General features: G+C 42.8%; 1 protein-coding gene across 2 annotated transcripts; it reads right to left on the bottom strand.

Moving 5' to 3' along the window:
* Nucleotides 1-1,952: 1,952 nt before the first annotated feature.
* TDRD6 (tudor domain containing 6) lies at nucleotides 1,953-18,346 on the bottom strand. 2 transcript variants are annotated; one of them, XM_063317574.1, is made up of 5 exons: nucleotides 12,110-18,346; nucleotides 8,337-8,455; nucleotides 8,114-8,203; nucleotides 6,051-6,114; nucleotides 1,953-2,407 (listed from the first exon to the last, which is right to left on the bottom strand). In XM_063317574.1, exons 1-5 carry the CDS (start codon nucleotides 18,336-18,338, stop codon nucleotides 2,355-2,357), a joined length of 6,555 nt encoding a protein of 2,184 aa, XP_063173644.1. In that variant the 5' UTR covers nucleotides 18,339-18,346; the 3' UTR covers nucleotides 1,953-2,354. The 2 variants fall into 2 exon arrangements, with proteins under 2 accessions (XP_063173644.1, XP_063173652.1); XM_063317582.1 differs by lacking the exon at nucleotides 12,110-18,346 and having other exon boundaries at nucleotides 8,337-9,184.
* Between the last annotated feature and the right edge of the window lie 820 nt (nucleotides 18,347-19,166).

Below are 19,166 nucleotides of genomic sequence, written 5' to 3'. Positions count from 1 at the left end.
CATAACCAATGGGAATTATAACCAACAGAAAGAGCTTCCGTATTTAATGCACTTTGATTTCTGAATATATAATTATCCACTCTCCCCCACATCCCATATTGCCAGTACCTCAACTATATGGTGCATATATATATTTCAGTTTTTCATACTGCAAATTCATAGGATAGAAATATTCGTTTTTGTTGGAAGCAAGTTAAAATCAAGTATTGGTATGAGGTTTATTTCTGCTGACATTTAAGACCTATATGTTTGTCACTGGGAATCCAAAAGGATACCTGGTATCCATGTAACAGTACAGTGGTGTAGAATACCAGCTGGAGTAAGGTAAAAGGATTCTAGTTCAATTATTTGGGCACATAATACAGCAAGTTTCAGTTTGGCTAAGCAGCTATCCGTCATTCAGGATGGTGAAACAGGATAGAGGACATCTTCAAAAAGAAGGTACTTCTGCAGTAGCATCGCTACCGCCTTCACACTTTTGCCCCCTCCCACCACTGTAGGGGTTGTTCTGAAAATGAAAGGACTGAGTGAGTGCAGGGTTAGCCTTCTCCCATCCCAGAGGTACCAGCTTTGATTCTGATCAGGCCATTTCTGGCTTCTTCCCATCCCCTAAAGTAGGGGGAAAAACCCAGATCTGGCTGTCAAAAAAGGAGCCAGGATCATGTAAGAGACTGATAAATTAAGTTTCCCATCATAGTTAGCAGTAAGCATACTTGGCATGTCATGTGAATGCAACCACTGTTTTGCTGATACTGTTTTCCCCTTTTCCAAAGGCTAGAATTTAGGTAAAAGCTAGTTTTGGAAGTCAGCTGACAGTATGTTCAAGGGAAGAGTTACCCTTTGGAATAGGATTCAGGTCAAAGGCTTGGATGCTTCTACTGATTTCTTAAATGTGTTTTTGAACAGTATTTTTTATGGAAAGTAGCATATAAATGAGAAGGGACGCGGTGGCGCTGCGGGTTAAACCGCTGAGCTGTCGATCGGAAGGTCGGCGGTTCGAAACCGCGCGGCGGGGTGAGCTCCCGTTGCTCGTCCCAGCTCCTGCTCACCTAGCAGTTCGAAAACATGCCAATGTGAGTAGATCAATAGGTACCGCTTCGGCGGGAAGGTAATGGCGTTCCGAGTCGTCATGCTGGCCACATGACCCGGAAGTGTCTATGACAACGCCGGCTCCAAGGCTTAGAAACGGAGATGAGCACCGCCCCCTAGAGTCGGATTCGACTGGACTTTACGTCAAGGGAAACCTTTACCTTTACCTTTAGCATATAAATGAAACTCAAAAAATATGTTTAAAACTGGCAACTAGTTGTGTAGTAATTTTACTATAGCCTGTAATCCCAACCAGTTATCTTTCTAAGCTCTTATTATCAAAGCTTTGGTGGTACATCAAATCTGTGTTGGAGGTTCTGACACTGTTACCATGACTGAAAAGCATCCTCTGTTTCTCAGTCCTACCCCAGGAATACTTATGCTGGGTTAACTATTTGGAAAACCATTTTATGAGACCCAGTGTGGTCTAGTGGTTAAGGCAACGGGCTAGAAACCAGGAGACCAAGAGTTCTAGTCCCGCCTCAGGCATGAGAGCCGGTTGGGTGGCCTTGGCCGGTCCCTTTCTCTCAGCCCATGACATCAGGCTCAGGCGGCAAGGTCAACTCTTGTCGCAACCAACGGGTCAACATTCAGTTGATCTGAAAAGTGGACCCTGCACCTGCAGGAAAACGCTAGTAGGAAAGAAAAATTCTATGCTCTCATACTGAGGATCTAAAACGGAAATTTTAAGTTGTAGATGTTTAATGTTTAACACAGGTTCCCTGAAAAGATGGAGCTCTCTACTACCATATTTAAAATTACAAAAGCACAGATCAGGATGATGGAAAAAATTCAGTATATGGTCAAACTCATTACTAAGGTCACAGATTTTCCAAATGCAAGAATATGAAACAACAGGATGAATAAATTCAGTGTTTTATTTGTTCATTCACAAAAAGGAAATTGAGACACAAAACCTTCCCATATAGCAACATCATTTTTAAAGCTATTTTAATGGAAGTAAACTCAAAGTATGAACAAATACGTAACTCCCCCCTCCCAATTAGCTCCAAGGTTTAAACTTTCTTTGACTTTCAAGACACTGAACAGCAATACAGGTCTAAAACCTTGCTCCTGAATCTTAACAAGGTGCATCATACAAAGCAATGGCAAACATTCTTGCAGGATAGAAGTAAAAAAAAAAGAACAACTCCTACAAGCTCTACTGGTTTGGACAGGGCATGCCTGTTAAAACTCTTGCATTCAGTTACAGAAAATTTGAATGTAAAATGATTTAGCGCTGCTCAGCTGTACTCTCAGTGCTGTCACAACTCAAAAGGATTGGTACTGTCATCTGAATCACGAGTCATTTCTTCCACTATAAGAGATAAAAGTTAGTTGATTTAAAACAACCACAGATGTTTGCACATGGGTTAAATAATTAAAATTCCAAGCGGATTTCCTCACTTTCCTGTGTCACACTAATGAACCATGCCTAAGTCATATTATTTCCTCACTTCTTGCTCAAGTTGTAAAAGGATTTAATTCATGTGACCAAGTCCAATAAATGACAATGTTCTTCTGAAAAAGGAAGCATCATGATAGCTAAGCCTTTTATTAATTCTGGTTAATAAAAGGTAAGTATATTTGTACTATTACAAGTAGTTCTCAAGTTATGATCCGATTTTCTGTCACTAAGCAAAGTGATCATTAAGCAAAACACCATGTGATTGCGCCATTAGCAACAACAGTTCCAGCAGTCCTGGTTGGGGTTGGAGGACCACGGAGCCATTAGTTGAGGACTTCACGCTTCTCCTGCCCTGCATGAACTGCCTCTGCTTCAACTCTCAACTCCCCCCACCTGCCTATCTCCCCCCCATCTCTGCCCTTTCGGCTGCCCTGCACTCTACTGCCTAACCCTGCCGCTGCCAGCTGACCGTTGGCATCTTCCTCCTCCTGCTGCTGGCCTGGGATCCAGGCGCTGGGCACTCTCTGCAGCTTGCATCGGAAGTGCTCCTGGAGAATCGACCAGTGGGCTTCAGCGAGGGGGGAGGCGAGCCCAGCGCCGACAGAGCCTACCCACAGGCCTTCTACTTGCTTGGCCCAGCCTTCCTCCTGTAAGGCCTTATGAGGGGCCAGCAGCTTCCAACGTGACTGCAGAGCACACACTGTGCCTCCAGGAAGCCCTCATCCCTCTGCTTCAGCCACCATCCCAAACAGCACCTTCTGCACAGCTGCCACCTTTGCCTGGGGAGCTGCCACTGCCTCTCCTGCTTCGCCCATAAGTGGAGTGTGCCGCACGTCAGCCTCTCCTGTGCTCTCCACGGTCTGAAGACTGTCACTCCTCATGCCAGCAGTGGAATGTGGGGCTCCTCCGCCCACACCAATGCCCTGCCTGCTCCCTGCCAGGCCTGGTGAACTCCCTTTGGCAGATGAGGCTCCACCACCCTGCTGTGCATGTTCTGGGGCTGTGCCCTTGCCCAGTGCCTGGATCCTGGGCCAGCAGTGGGAGGAAGATGACAGCGAAGCTCAGTGGGGAGTGGCGGCGGCAGTGGGGATAGGCAGCAGAGGACAGGACAGCCACAAGGGCAGAGATGGGGGGAAGATGGGTGGGGGGAGTTGTAGCAGAGGCAGTTCACACAAGGCAGGAGAATGTGACTGTGGGATGCTGCAATGTTCATAAATGTGGGCTGGTTGCCAAGCACCCAAATTTTGATCACATGACCACGGGAGCACTGCAACGGTTGGAACTTTGAGGACCAGTCACTACCACCATTCGTTCAGTGATGTCGTAAGTTTGAATGGTTGCCGAATGAATGTATGTAACTCAAGGACTACCTGTATTCTAACATTTCGTCCAAAATACATATTGAATGGTTTAGTTCTTCAAAGTCCAAGAGGTTCTATCTGGAATCCACATTTAATTTTCCAACAACTCTCAGAAACAATGTTTTTCAAGATACTTGCTGTCTTCAAGGAAGCTTTCCCAATCAATTAATCTGCTGAGAAACTTGCACACTGCAAGATTTAGGGCACTGAGTTATACACTGAATTCATCTGGAGCACCAGTCAACAAAGACTGCAATCTATAATACAGTCCTTTGCAACCACATGTCACAATGTAAGATCAGTCACACCGAGGTATTTTTGACAAACCCATTTACTGATTGGAAAGCTTTCCTATCCAGGAGGAAATCCAGTAAACTTTCAAGGAACTGTAAGAGTCATCAAAACTAATTTGGAAGAGATTCTGTTAATGTAGGGTACCAGGGAAAGTGGGACTGGTAGTGAACAGAGAGCTCCCTTTCAGCCCTCAGCCTTTTCTTACCCTTGCTTCTTTGTGATTTGGCTGTTGGTAAAAGAGCAGACCACTTTTATCACACAAACTGATATTGAGAGTGATACTATCAGTAAGCCCAGAGAATTCATATAACTACCATGAGTAATAGCCTCTTCTTAGTCAGAGTAAACAACCAGTTAACAACCAGTTTTTAAACTACAATCTCCAGTCCTTGTTGAGATGGGCAGCTATAGAAATCGAATGAATGAATGAATGAATGAATGAACGAACGAACGAACGAATGAATACTGGCTGGAGTGGAGGGGATCTGAAATCCAAGTATTTGGCAGAAACCCTTAGCTAACCGTATTCTCTTGAAATCTGTCTGGCCATCTAATCTCTTGATCATTACTACATCATAATTATTTTAATTTACATTGCAATAGCATAAATTGGCATATTTATGAATTAATCATAATTAAATGCCATCAATATGCATATAGCGCTTTATGGAATACAGATCCCTGCCCTGAGAGTTGAAAATTCAAACATGGGGGAAACAGTAGGAAAGGAAATAGAAACTAAAATAACCAATATGCAACTGTTAAATGGCACATGCTCGGGCTCAATTATGTGTCAAATAAAACTGCAGGCACCTTCAACTTTGATTGAAGGGGGGGGGGGAGCCCTGGGCAGTACCACAAAATGGCTGCCACAGGAATGAGCTGGGGAACAGCCAGTTACAAAACAGAGAAAGCTCTCAGCTTTGAATACAAGGTTCAAGTGCAAACTCTCAGTTGTCTCAGTTGCTGATTTGAGGTTTCCCTCTTCTCACTGTCACTATTTGCTCTCCTGAGTTCTCACAGCTGTAGGAAAACAGTTGACTGTTGCTGTGCCATTTTGCAACCAGCACCAAACTTCCTGAGATTACAACATTGTCAAGAAGCTTTTGTAAGATCATGCAGTGGCTATTTCATGGCTAGAAAGGGCAGCCTGCAGACACTGCCCTAGGGATCATGCTAGGGCAGGAAAGAGCACTTTCTTGTAGCCAGGGACTGGACTTCTTCTGAAAATGCCTTAATCACCCCAAAATGGGAAAAAAATCAACATCCTAATTTGGGATGAAGGCTTGGACTGTAGGGTTTGGTACCTGCTTTAGCCCTTAAACCCTCCAAACCACCAATAAACTCACAATCCAATTCCCTGGAAATATGGGATCCATCTACTCTAGGATAGCAAAAGGGATGCTACAGAACTGCACGCAGCCTGCAAGACACTAGCTGCCCACTGCTAAGGAAGAGGAGAAATATATGAAATATGAAAAAGAAGAAATATGAAAAAGAAAGGAGAATTTTAAGAAGAAATTGCATGCAGCTTTGGGAAGGCAGTTTCAAATATACAGGATAGCTGGGGTAGGTTTCTTTTGGAGCAAACCAGGCCTGTCTGCAATATTATAAAGGGAGATGTGGGGCTGAACATTGTTCTTTATGAAATTGGCAACATTTCTACTCAGCTGAGAACTGTTACAACTTAAATCATGCTGTAGAATATATACACAACTTATTTCCGCTCTCATAAATTCTGAAAAATTAGAAATGATCTACTTGTATTTTATGTTGAGTGGGAAAGAACGTAAACTTGAAAAAGAGTAACGATCCACGGACTGAATGAAGTAGTACACACAGAAAAGGTACAGAGTAGTATAGCACAAATTAACATTTGCCTGAATTTTATATCCTACCTTCAACTGCCAGGATAGCTGCTGGCTCAGAATGCAAGGTATCCGTTTCGTTCTTGGACATTATCTAAGAAGAAAAAGAAAAGTAATTTCTAGAACAGCTTACAAAAAACAATACTCTATGAGTACCGCATGTTTACTGCTGGATTCATCAGTTCCTCACCCCCATGTTTTTTGAGCAGTAAGGTCTAAAAGGTTTTAACATTGGTAGCCAGCTTGTGTGTTTTTAAAAATTAGCCCTTCCTTAGTAAAGCAGATTGTGAATCTAACAGATTTTAGGTTTCTGCTAGTTATTTATTTTCATTCATTCAAGATTCACTGTTTTTAAACTGTGTTACTTGCTCGGTATGTAATATGTCCAAAACACTCTGTATCTTCTTCTTAGGCTTCTATTCCAGAACTGAACTATTATTTAGCATTTCTTATCAGAAAACAGCATGGGGGGATGGGGAATAATGGTTGCAGAATATTCTTTTAATCATTAATTTTGTTTTAAGACTAAGTATCAGGACTGGAATGCATCATGAGAAATGGGACAGTTTAACTCTTTCAGTACTGATTCCAACCAAAGTTACTTCTTTTCCAATGCCTGCACACCATGGCAGCTAGTTGCTGAAAGTTCTTGTTAATGCCACCCCCATCCCTATCTCCTACCTTAACTGCACCACTGCAGGCGGCTTCATCAGGAATGCAGCTGGAGAGAGATTTAGGCTTTGTTTCCCTGCACAGCACAGTTGCAATGTTAAGCTGTGCACTTGTGTGTGTGTATGTGCATGCGTTAAAGAGATATTGTTGCTACCATAAAGGCTTTGATGAAACCACTTTCTTGAAAAAATAAACTAGCCAAAACCTAAATCCCTGTTAGATTCACAATCTGCTTTATTAAGAAAGGGCTTATTTTAAAAACACACAAGCTGGCTACCAATGTTAGAACCTGTTAGACCTTACTGCTCAAAAAACATGGGGGGTGAGGAACTGATGAAGCAGCAGCAAGCGCAAGCACATGCTCCTTACATGAATTAAGATACCTCAATTTCTGCACAGGATTTTATGAAAAATTCCTCTTCATTCAGTATTTTTTCCCAATTTCTTTACAGTAGCCATTTTAGTTTTTCACTAACTAGGTTTACTCTTAATTTTTTTGTTGTTTATGTGATTTTTTAAAAACAATTCTCATGGCTAATAGGAGGAATGAGTACGTACGTATGTATGTGTGTGTGTATGTATGTATGTATGTATATATCTCTCTCTCCATCCATCCATCCATCAATCCTGTGGGACTTCCAGATCCAGACAGACAGGCAGGTACTGGCCAATCAACTGGACACTGTGGTAATAGACAAGGACCAGAAGACAGCGGTGGTGATGGATGTAGCGGTGCCAAGTGACAGCAACATCAGGAAGAACAAGTATGAGAAGCTGGAGAAGTACCATGGCCTGAAGAACTAGAGAGGATGTGGAAAGTGAAGGCCAAAGTGGTCCCAGTGGTGGTAGGGGCACTTGGGGCTGTGACTCCTAAGCTGGGAAAGTGGCTCCAACAGATCCCAGGAGCAACATCAGAGCTCTCTGTCCAGAAGAATGCAATGCTAGGAACAGCTAAGATATCATGCAGAACCCTCAAACTCCCAGTCCTCTGACAGAGGATCCGAGGTTGAGGAAGATACATACCACCCATATGGGTGAGAAGGGAATTATTCTTCCCCCAGAGGTGAGGCAGGCCCCCACTCTCCTGGCCTTCCAGAAAGGGGTGAAGACCTGGCTCTGCCATCTCATCTCGCATGGGGCAGAAGGGGTAACCAACCCTGCGGGTGGTTAGCACCCTGATGATGCTCCCATACATTAATTTAAGAATTTTTTACCATCTATTCCCTTGGAATATATTATTTACTTAAGATGATTGTTTTTACTGCATTTTGTATTGTTTTATTGTATTTTAACTGGTATTTTATTCTTGTTTTATTGTAAACCGCCCAGAGTCACTCCCTGAGTGAGATGGGCAGTGACTAAATTTGAACAATAAATAAATAAAACACAAAATTGCTTTTTTACTCTTTTGGAAAATATACCTGAGTAAGATTGGAATCCAATTCAGGAATCCCATTCCAAACATGTATAGGATTGACTATCTCCTCATTTCCGTTTGAAAGATTCAAAACCTTTATTTATAAATAACATAAGGTTTAGATATTAATACTTCTAGAAAACAGTAAGGGATTCATTTATATAGTAGAAGCACTATTAAAGTAACATGAACAAGCACACTTACCTAATACATTCAAGACTCCTTACCTTTGTACCTTCAGCAGATATATCTAAAATCTCAGCCTTGTACCACTGAATACCTGACCATACCATGCACTGGGAACCAATATCAAATCCCATTAAGTTGCAAATAGTTTCCTTTTTTTCTGCAAGAAATAATACATTGTTTGTTTACATTGTTATTCAATCTATACACTATAGATGAGGCAATGGGATTGGCAGCTGCAGTTCACTGGCAATCTCAACTAGTATTGCCCAGTTCTAGGACTGGGCTACCAGTTTTTGCCATAGTAAGGAATTTATTTTGTTCAGTCTGGTGTATCATCTGTGATGACACTGCAAGACGACAACCTAGATAAAGCCACATGCTTTTAGCCATTTCATTACATGAAAACTATTTTTGGAAAGTACCTATATTTTTCAGTTAGAACATTGTATTCCAGAAGGATCAAACAGAGCTGCTACTTAATGCAATACCTTTTAAATTCAATTGCAATATCAATCATTTTGGTTCTTGGCTCAAATCTAAAGAAAATTAACACTACTTTGAATTTGAGCCCAGAAGCAAATTGGTAGCCAGTATCAATGACTTGGCAGCTATTTAAAAATTCAGTTCTTCAAATGGAGTGATGTTATTACAAGTTCCACTTTTATCAGTAGTAATATGTAGAAATAGTGAATCTTTTTCATAATAGCATCTAGGAAGGAGAGTCCCTCTGCTTTTCAAGAGCCATCTAGTTACTATTCTGCTGCATTGTTACTGTTGGTTTTTAATTAATTTTTTAAAATGTATACTGTCTTTCTGCCCACAGGTCACATAAGACAGCTAGGAATCTAGCATAAACTATAATTTAACAATATTTTTTAAAAGAAATCCTAAATATCACCAACACAATCTTGGGTGAAGTATGTTCATTCCTAAAAGATGAATGACTGGGAACCTAACAGAATTCCCGAGGGCATCCCATAGCTTGGGACCAACACAGAATGTCCTTCCTTCACGACTGACAGACCTCTGAACATGTAGGTATCTTTAGAAGGGGCTGTTTTGCTGACTGATGACTGGCCAGGTTTATACTGAAATAGAAATAGTTAATGTTGTAAATTTAGGACTTCCATGTTAAAAATACTAAACTGTTGGAAAAGCAAGTGACAACCACTGCAGCTTTTTAACACTTGAATAACAAAATTCCAATACAGTATCATTCACTGGACAGCAGACATTTATATTTCTGACACTCTTAAGCATAGCCTTATACAAACTATGCAGCAATTGTCTGATTTAACTGTGCAGGTCCCATTCCCAGGTCTTACTATTTTAGGAACGGTTCTATTTTCACCCTAGAGATAACCATGCAAATATACTGGCGCTCTTCCTGAATACATGGTACAAGGTGGCACCCAATGTGGCGAGCCTTTTTCCTTTTTTGAAGCACCACCAGATAGGAGAGACAGGAAAAGAGAGCCCAGAAAGGTAACATGGCTGTTAGTACTAAAGTCACTGAGAGGTCTAGGGGAATTTTCATTCACAAAGGCAAAGTAGATTCAACTTCGTATCTCCCAGGTGAAATGGATCTAGTTAATCATAATTCTTCAGCTGGACTCTACCACATTCTCAAATGAGAGCTATGCTTTGTAAGGGGAAAATTTTTAATATAAATAGTTATAAATATAATATAAAATAGTTTATAGTCTATACGTAATCTCTCATAATAGAGCTTTTGAAAAATAATTGCAACCCCCTCTCCTAGAAATTAAGTTGCAATCATTTTGCTGCCCAGTATCATTTGTCCCAATGGCTTTTTCCAGTAACCTTGCCTAGCTGAACTTGCCAACAGAACAAGATTTATTTTATTTATTTATTATTCAAATTTAGCCACCGCCCATCTCTCCCAAAAGAGGGACTCTGGGCAGTTTACAATAAAATCAGGCTCCAAATATAAACATTAACATCTCATAAAAACAATTATTATAAAATACAGTAAATAAATATAGAATCCAAGATAGATATAAAATCCAGGCTGGTGGGAGGGACTCTAGGGTGCGAGCCACCCTCAAGAATGGTTATTCACTTTCCCGCCCCAGGCGAGACAGCAGAACCAGGTCTTCAGGGCCTTCTGGAAGGTCAGGAGTGAAGGGGTGTGCCTCACCTCCGGGGGCAAGATGTTCCAAAGGGGGGGGCCACTACAGAGAAGGCCCGTTTCCTGGACGCTGCCAGATGAAATTCTTATGGAAGGGGTTCGCAGCATGCCCTCTCTGGATGATTGGGTGGGGCGGGCCGATGTAATGGAGATGAGACAGTCCCCCAGGTAACCTGGCCCCATGCCATGTAGGGCTTTAAAGGTGATAACCAACACCTTGAATTGGACCCGGAAGCAAACTGGCACCCAGTGCAGCTTGTGCAGCAATGGTGTTATATGTACCAACGTAGGGGCACCAAAAATAGCCCGCGCGGCTGCATTCTGGACCAGCTGAAGCTTCCAGATACTCTTCAAGGGTAGCCCCATGTAGAGCGCATTGCAGTAGTCTATATGGGAGATGACCAGGGTGTGACTGTTCGGAGGGCTTCTCGTTCCAGGAACGGGCGTAACTGGCGCACAACCTGAAGTTGCGCAAAGGCCCTCCTGGCCACGACTGCCACCTGCTCTTTGAGCAGGAGTCGTGAGTCCAGGAGAACCTCAGATTACGCACTGAGTCTGTCTGGGGCAGTGCAACCCCATCCAGAACTAAGGATGACAATTTCCCAGAAGATGAAGCACCATCAATCCACAGCCACTCCGTCTTACCAGGGTTCAGTTGAAGCCTGTTGTTCCCCATCCAGACCCCCATAGCCCCCAGGCACTGAGAAAAGGCAGTCACTGCATCACTTACCTCACCCGGGATGGAGATGTATAACTGGGTATCATCAGCATACTGATGATACCTCATGCCGTGGTGACGGATGATCTCACCCAGTGGTTTCATGTAGATGTTAAATAAGAGAGAGAACCGAACCCTGCAGCACCCCACAATGGAGGGGTCGAGGGTTGGATCTCTCCTCTCTTATCACCACCAACTGGGACCGGACCTGGAGGAAGGAGGTGAACCAGCGCAGAACTATGCCGCCCACCCCCAACTCCCTGAGCCGTCCCAAAAGGATACCATGATTGATGGTATCGAAAGCCACTGAGAGGTCAAGGAGAGCAAGGATGGATGCACTGCCTCCATCCTGCTCCCGCCAGAGATCATCCGTGAGACCAATGCAGTTTCTGTCCCATATCCTGGCCTGAAACCTGACTGGAAGGGGTCCAGATAATCCGTTTCATCCAGGACCCTCTGGAGTTGCAACGCCACCACCTTCTCAACCACCTTCCCTAAAAAGGGGAGGTGGGAGACTGGACGAAAATTGGCCAGCACAGTTGGGTCCAGCAATGGCTTCTTGAGGAGGGGGTGTACCAGTGCCTCTTTAAAGGCAACCGGGAACACCCCCTCACTCAAGGATGTACTTACCATTGCTTGGACCCAACCACATGTCACCTCCTGAGCTGCCTTCACCAGCCAGGAGGGGCATGGATCTAAGTGACAGGTGGTGGCATTCACAATCTGGAGGATCCTGTCCACTTCCTCGGGTCCAACAGGATCAAACTGCTCCCAGATAACAAGGCTAAAACGTTCCCTCGGCATCTCCACAGACCCTGCTTTGCGCATGGAGTCCAACTTAGACCGGATCCAAGTGATTTTATCCTGCAGATGCTCAGAAAACTGATAGTGTGTAAGCTCAAATCAACTTTGCCATTCAAGGTTCTACATTAATGCCTTACCTTTATCACGTATTAAGGATTTTACTCTCACTTCATCTAGTTGTATATTTGTTAAAGAATCCTTTTCAACAAAAATATTCTCTTTAAAACTTTCAGGCGCGCTCATCTGCATTTCTCCGTAATTTTTTCCTAACAGAGTTTGCCCATCAGCGAAATTGGGATTTTTGTCACTTTTTCCCAGTTTACACTCTTCAACAAGGCCTTCAACGGAACAGAATTCTTGTGGTTTAACTTTAGTTTCTGAAAAAGATGACTGGATTTCATTATCTGCAGGAACAGACAAAGCAGGCTGTTGTAAAAGCAGCGTATTATCGCTGGCTTTGTCAGTCAGTAAAGGAAACACTTCAGGTGCCATCACCTCTAATGTTAAATGTTCATTCATTAGTGAAGCATTCTCTTCTACTTTGTGTGCTGACTGTCCTTCCACATGTTGTGCTTCAAGTAAACACAATTCCGACCTCTTTTGTGATTCACTGTAGTAAGTTTTTATTTCCATTGTCTCTGGCTCTAGAGTGTCTTCAAACAAGGGCATTTTTAATGTCTCTAGTTCTGCCATGTTCTTTGCAATATTTAATGGTGGAAGCACTTCAAAATGCACCAAGTCTGACAAGCTCTGTGTATCATCCAAAGGCAACTGAACTTCAGGAGAATCTAGTATTAGTATTTCTTTGTCTTCTGCTCCTCCCTGAGATTCAAGTGGATCATATTCTAACACCTCAATTTTACAAGTAGAAACCTGTATTTCAGAAAGATCCATAGAACCTGCTATATTTTTTCCTTTTCCTGGTGCAGAATAGTTTGTTTCATTAGTAAATCTATCAAATGTAGTCTGCTGATTCCCTGAATCAAATACTTCATGGGTGATAAAGCGGTGGTTATGTTGATATTTGGATGGCTGTGAAGGGAATACATCTTCCAAAACACTAGTATCTTTTGGAGTCATTATTGTACACAGAGATGTTTCAGTTTCAAATAGTACAGTTTTTGAATTCTCTTCCTCTGCATTTCCAATCTGCTCTTCTAGGTTGTAAACATTTGCCATAGTTGAATCACCATTTTCAACATTGTGTTTCCAAAAGTGTTTCATTTGTTCATTGATGCTTATCTTTTGACATTCTAATTTAACTACAAACAAGGGAATTTCAAAAGAACCATAGTTCAGTTTGTCCATGACTGTAACCTCTAATGGAAGATCAGCTATCATATCACAGAAAATTTTATTTATTCCTTCAGCCCATGAACCTTTTTCAGAATTAAAGCCAAAGAGACAACACAAAAATGCTTGTGGTGGGATTATTAATAGTTCATCAGGAATTTGCCTGATCACTTCTATACTGACAAACTTCTCAGTTCCATAATCAATATCAATTACTGTCAAGGCGTTTCCCTCTATATACCTAACAACTGCTCGGTGAAATAAATAATCTTCACTAGATTTTGCTAGACAAGGACAGCCATTTTTAATATCATCAGTGTGGATTCTTGCATGTTCTCCAGCTTCCTGAAGCTTTATTTCAATTGAACTAGTATCATTTTCAACAAACTGACACCAAAAATATTCTGGGCTCTTTGGAACTAATGAAAAGGCTTTTATAGTTTGACCTACTTTAGGTGTCTTCCAGAGAAATGATTTGCTAGCTGAAAGTTTACTGTGCTCATCAGAAAGAATACCTTCACATAGGTTTACTCTGCCAGTCTCATTTTCTCCTTTATTGGCTGTCTCTATCAGGAGAGATTTTTGATATGCAAGGCAACTATTCATTATATCAACCATTTTATCACCCTTTCCATCACTGAGAATTATTTCCCATTTGCCGTCTACTTTCTCAACAAATTGACTGTTCATTTGAATCTCATTTGTCCTTTGGGAAAAAAACTGCACTGCTTCCTGTGTCCATTCTGGAATCTCTGCTGTCTTAATACTGCTCAGTGTACAATGGATACTCATCACAGGGAAAGATAAACAGTCTTCAACAAGTCTGCATGTTTTATGGATGCTAACTACTGCAGTATTGCCATAATCAATATACTGTACATCTACCAATTCACTAGTTGGCTCTTTAATAATTGCAGCTCGATACCACAAGCCATCTTCTAAAAAAATTGCAGATATTAAACCTCCTACATGAAGCCGTTGCCCCGCTAAACTTGAAACTGTTTTATTGCTGTTAATTTTCTCTGAAATACCATCAAGGAAAGGCTCATCTTCTACTAACTGTACATAAAAATCAGAAAGATTATTTATGTGAGAAACATACACTAAAGATTTAAGACCAGGCTTTATGTTTTTTTGAGGTAGTTCACATATATTTTTAGGTGAAGAATATGTTATAGGTTCAGATTTATCTCTAATATCACATCTCTCCTCTTTCTTAAGAAGGGCTACACAATGCCTGTCTTTCCTATCTGCCACATCATTACTTTTGCTAAGTCTTTCTGTGACTCCTAGGAACTTTCTTGCTACCTCTTTTTTAGTTTCCTGCGGTAACTGGCACGTTTCTCCAAAACCAGCACTATATTTAGTCTTGCTCTCAAGAACAGGTTTGACAAAGTCTACCAAAGCTAGCCCCTTTTCACTGTTTTCTTCCCTATTAAGTGAGTATCTAGAAGACACAGTGTTGTTTTCTGTGTGTCTGGTAATCTCTTTATGAGCCTGCAAACCTAAACTTTGTTTCAGTTTTGCATTGATCTGTATTTTACCATCATATAGTTCAATTATCAATTTTCCATCAGGATCTTTTGCTACAATCAAAGCTTTTAAGGGCTTATCTAACACTGCCTTTTCAAACCACTCAACAGCACCTTTTGATGGATCAACAATATCAGACAGAGAACATTTTATAGCCTGCATAGGCAAAACTATTAACTCATAAGCATCATCTGGTACTACAATCAGGTCTTCATTTTTTAACAACTGTGAATTCCCAAAGTCTACAAAAAAAACTTCTTTGGTATCATTTTTTGAAGTCACTACTGCCCTATACCAGCAGTCATCAATATACTTCGCAAGATACAAATTTCTAGGAGTATGTGAAGTTTGCAAATTGTTCCACATTTTGCTTAGTTTACTAATGTTACTAGTTAACTTTTCAAGAGCATCTGCATTCCTAGCAAGTTGGCAGAAAAAGAGACAGGGACTATTAACATGTGTGACATAAACCACCTCTTCATTTCCTATTTTGATATTGTGCATTGAATAATAGTATGAAAGCAGATGAACTGATGATACCAAAGGTTTCTCTGTCTGTACAAATGTGGCTAGACCCTTTCTTATTAAAAAATGGCAAGCACTTTCAAAAGGGGTAATTAGGTCAACAATATTAAAAAGATCTCTACTGTTTAATGCTGCTAAAGCAAATATAGTACACTTTAGTTCCAATTTAGATGCTGAATCCACAAATTCATGAAAAGCTTCAGTGGCTTTTTTATCCCAAACAAAAGGGTTTGGATTTTTTGGCTGAATTAAGTTGTAAAGGCTACATCTGAAAGCTTGAGCTTCTAGCTTCAGAAATTCTGCTTTAGTTGCACGAACATTTTTCAGTGATACATGCTCTTTATTTCCATAATCAACATAAGCGACTTCAACCTCTTCTGCATTATGAACCTTATTAATTATAAGAGCTCTGTACCATTTTTTATCCTCAGAACACTTAGCCAAACATACAGGATTTGGCCAATCATGGGGCTCTGCTGAATGAATGCAATAATCCTGAATTTTAGCCGTAAGTATCTTCAGTTCATAGGAATTCTTTAATAATCGACACCAGAAATGACTAGGATTTTCTATGTGTGTTACAAGCACTTTAACCGTACTTCCAAATTCAAGCTGTCCTTCACCTGCCTTTATTTCAGAGTACTTCTGCATCTCACATGATAAATCTTCTCTGCCACCCAAAGCTGATGCAGCATAAAAAGCTCCCTCACTCGAGTGATGTTTGGTTATCAAAACTTCAACTGTGCAAGAGGCTGAAGAATCATGTTTTTGTGGGTGTTCTACTTCATCTGTTGTTGATGTTATTTTCACAGGCCTTAACCCCATTGGCTTGCCTTCAGGATCCCCTGTCAATAGCTCATTTGATATTGTGTGAAGAGTTTCTAGTACTTCATGATGCTTGGTGTACTTTCTCTGGGATATGATTTTACCCAAATTTTTTTCTCCCTCCAGAGAATTATCAAAAAGTTCAACTATATAAACATCTCCTTGCATGCCTAGAACTTTGATCATCAGCTCTTTGTTTAGCACAGATTTCCTAAAATAATCAACAGCTTCTTGGTTCCATGACCAATCTGGGAAAGGATCAGCCAGTGCACACCGGACTGCCACAGCAGGAAGCTCTTTGAATTGGGGAAGCAACTCCTTCACCCTATACACATCAACTATTTCAGTGTTTCCCCGATCCACCAAAAACACTACAATTCCTTTTCCTTGAACTTTAGTAACAAGGGCACGATGGTAAGAGTTCTCCTTCAACATGACACAGCAAAGAGATCCTACCTTGGGCTCAAGTAGAATACCCTCTAGTTTCTTACTCTGAGAATAAAAGTCACTTAAGTTCCGCTTTAGGTGACAAAGTGGCTGTTGATGTTCCTGCAAATGCACCCAGAATTCTGAAGGGTCTTTAAGAAATGACACCTGAACATTATGATGCTCACCCGCCTTCAGACGCACAACGAAAAATGGGGCAGCAGCAATAACAGGCATTGCTTCTGACAAAGAACCAAGTTCCTTTTGGACTGAGACACCCAAACTTTCTGATTCAATCATTAAATCAGAGGTGTATTCTTGATTACTGTGCAAGAGACTCTGAGTGAGGCAATGTGCCTGCACCCCATACAGACAGTTAAGGTTGAGACCATCTTCCCCATAAAGGGTAATGTAATAGAGATGCTCAAAAGGACAGTAAGCTTCAATGTGGGCTTTCACTACCTTGCCCAAGAGCAATGTTTTAAGCTGACTAATTTGTGAACGGGCCCAGCCACAGCCTCCATCGGTAATACCTTGCAGTGAGCAAGGATAGGTCACTACTGGCATGCGGAAGTATTCAGCAGGCAAGTTGCGCAGATTTTTCTTTGTCACAAACTCTTTCCTGCCATAATCCACACAAATCACTTGAGCCACTGCCCCTGGCTGATCCTCTAGATCATCTGCAGGGTATATTTCTAGTAATAAAGCTCGATACCAGCATCCATCTATGCCTCGGGCCGCACAGGGATAACCTGGGGTCGGTAAAGACTCTTCTACATATTTTCCTTTTGAGGCCTCAAAAGCTTGGTACATAGCATCTGAAAGTAGTTGGATCCCTTTAGAAAGACTACGCAGTTGGCAATATATTCTATATGGATCAGAGATCTGAGTCACCACCATAGGCTCAGTCACATTCAACTCCAGTTGAGGATAGAAGAAATCCATTGTGACACTACCCTGCTGAGATTGGGCAGCAGAAGTAAGGACTGGGGACTGGGACAAAGCAGAAGTTGGCTCCAATGGGACAGAAGCAATCCCAGTACCTCCTAAGGTGGTGCTCAGCACCGTGCAAAAAGCAGTAGAGGCAACATGGCCCGCAAGCCCAAGATGGCGCATCTGTGTCAGAAGCCAGGGCACTTCTAGCACCACAAGGCGTTGTGGGATGAGCACTTCTCGGATGAGGCCAGAGACCTCTTTACCATGTAGGAAACCCAAAAACTCGATCGCGCCAGCCGTCCAGGTTAAGTTCAGTATCTGTGATCCTAGGGGAGTTAAGCTCTTGGAGCCCCAAGCAGCGGCGGCCAAGGATGCCCCGAGCCTGCCGGGAGGGAGCAGGTCCGCAAGGATGCACCCCATGACTTCGGACGGCAAGTGGAAGAGCTCGCTGCGGCCCCGCGCCAAGTAGTAGGAGCTGGCGCTCACCGTACGGCCCTCGTCCAGCAGGAAGACGCGGTAGTTTTGTCCCGGCTTCGGCCGGCGGCTCACGATACGGCAACGGTGCCACCGCCTGCCCAGCTCCACCAGACACAGGTCGCCCAGGGCCAAGGCCTCGCCGTCGCCGTCCCCTCGGCCTCCGCCGTCCCCAGGAGCGTTCGCCAAGCGGGGCCCCACCTTGACCTGAATGTCCTCCATCAGCCGCAGATACTCCGCTCTGCGTTCCCCGGGCAACCCCCAGAGCCTCACCAGCGGCGCTTCGGGGTGGACTTCTACGAAGGAGACGCGCAAGGTGATGGAGCTGCCAGGGCTGGGCAGAGTGGAGCACATGGCTGCGCCGCACCGCGCCCACTCCCGCCGCGCCTAGAAGAAGCCGAGCGCAGCCGACGGTCGCCTTACATAGAAACGCGTGACCACGCCCGTCCCCACGCCCGTCACGTGCGTTAACGAACTGCGTTAGCCAGGCGGGAGGGGCGAGTGAGGGTCGACGGGACCCGGAGGCGAACTCCTCGGAGGCGCTACGCGCTCGGGGTCACGTGGTTGCTGCCCGCTCCCCGCTCCGCAGGCGCGGAGGTCTGTTTGGCGCGCGTGGCTTCGAACGGCCCCTTCGCCCACGTGTCTGTGGGAAAGAGGGTCTGAAGGCGTGAAGGAGAGTTTCATCTCATTGTTCACTTGCCCATAAAAGCAGCACTTGTCCATAAATAATCCTTAAGGATTATTTAAAAGAGACTAAAAGTTACCCAGGAATGTTGTCCGCGGGAGGCGGTGGTGGTGGGATTGGACCCTGGCAAAGAAAGCAAGATGGAGCCTCTCGTACCAAGGGTACCGAGACCAAGAGTGTGAACGGAGTGCAATAACAGCCCATCAAATCAATAAGCGGAACCAAATCTTGAAAAATTGTTGAATTCCAGTGCTTTCAATGCTAGAAAGTTGTCCCCTATTATACAATACGTTTCTGCATGGTCTAGAGTAAAAACTAATATATTAAAGGACTGGTTTAGTTTTAAATAAATAGTACATAAGGATCTCTGTTCTCCTTTTTTGTAGTTTCACTTCATTTAAATCACTATTATACATTTACTTTTTCTTTGATCATATTGTGAAGGGGAAAGGTCCCCTGTGCAAGCAATGAGTCACGTCTGGCCCTTTGGGGGGACG

Source organism: Candoia aspera, chromosome 1, assembly GCF_035149785.1.
Source record: "Candoia aspera isolate rCanAsp1 chromosome 1, rCanAsp1.hap2, whole genome shotgun sequence".
In the NCBI taxonomy this organism is placed as follows: Eukaryota; Metazoa; Chordata; class Lepidosauria; order Squamata; family Boidae; genus Candoia; species Candoia aspera.
Note: the sequence above shows the minus strand (reverse complement) of the source record. Positions and strands in the feature narration are given on the sequence as shown.

Bases quoted from the DNA above. Each gene is read 5' to 3' on its own strand.
- TDRD6 (XM_063317574.1), bottom strand. From the start codon at position 18,338: ATGTGCTCCACTCTGCCCAGCCCTGGCAGCTCCATCACCTTGCGCGTC. The intron at 8,204-8,336 runs GTAAGGAGTCTT...TTATAAATAAAG, and splicing joins TATCTGCTGAAGGTACAAAG to GTTTTGAATCTTTCAAACGG. The intron at 2,408-6,050 runs GTAGGATATAAA...TATCTCTTATAG, and splicing joins AGCTATCCTGGCAGTTGAAG to TGGAAGAAATGACTCGTGAT.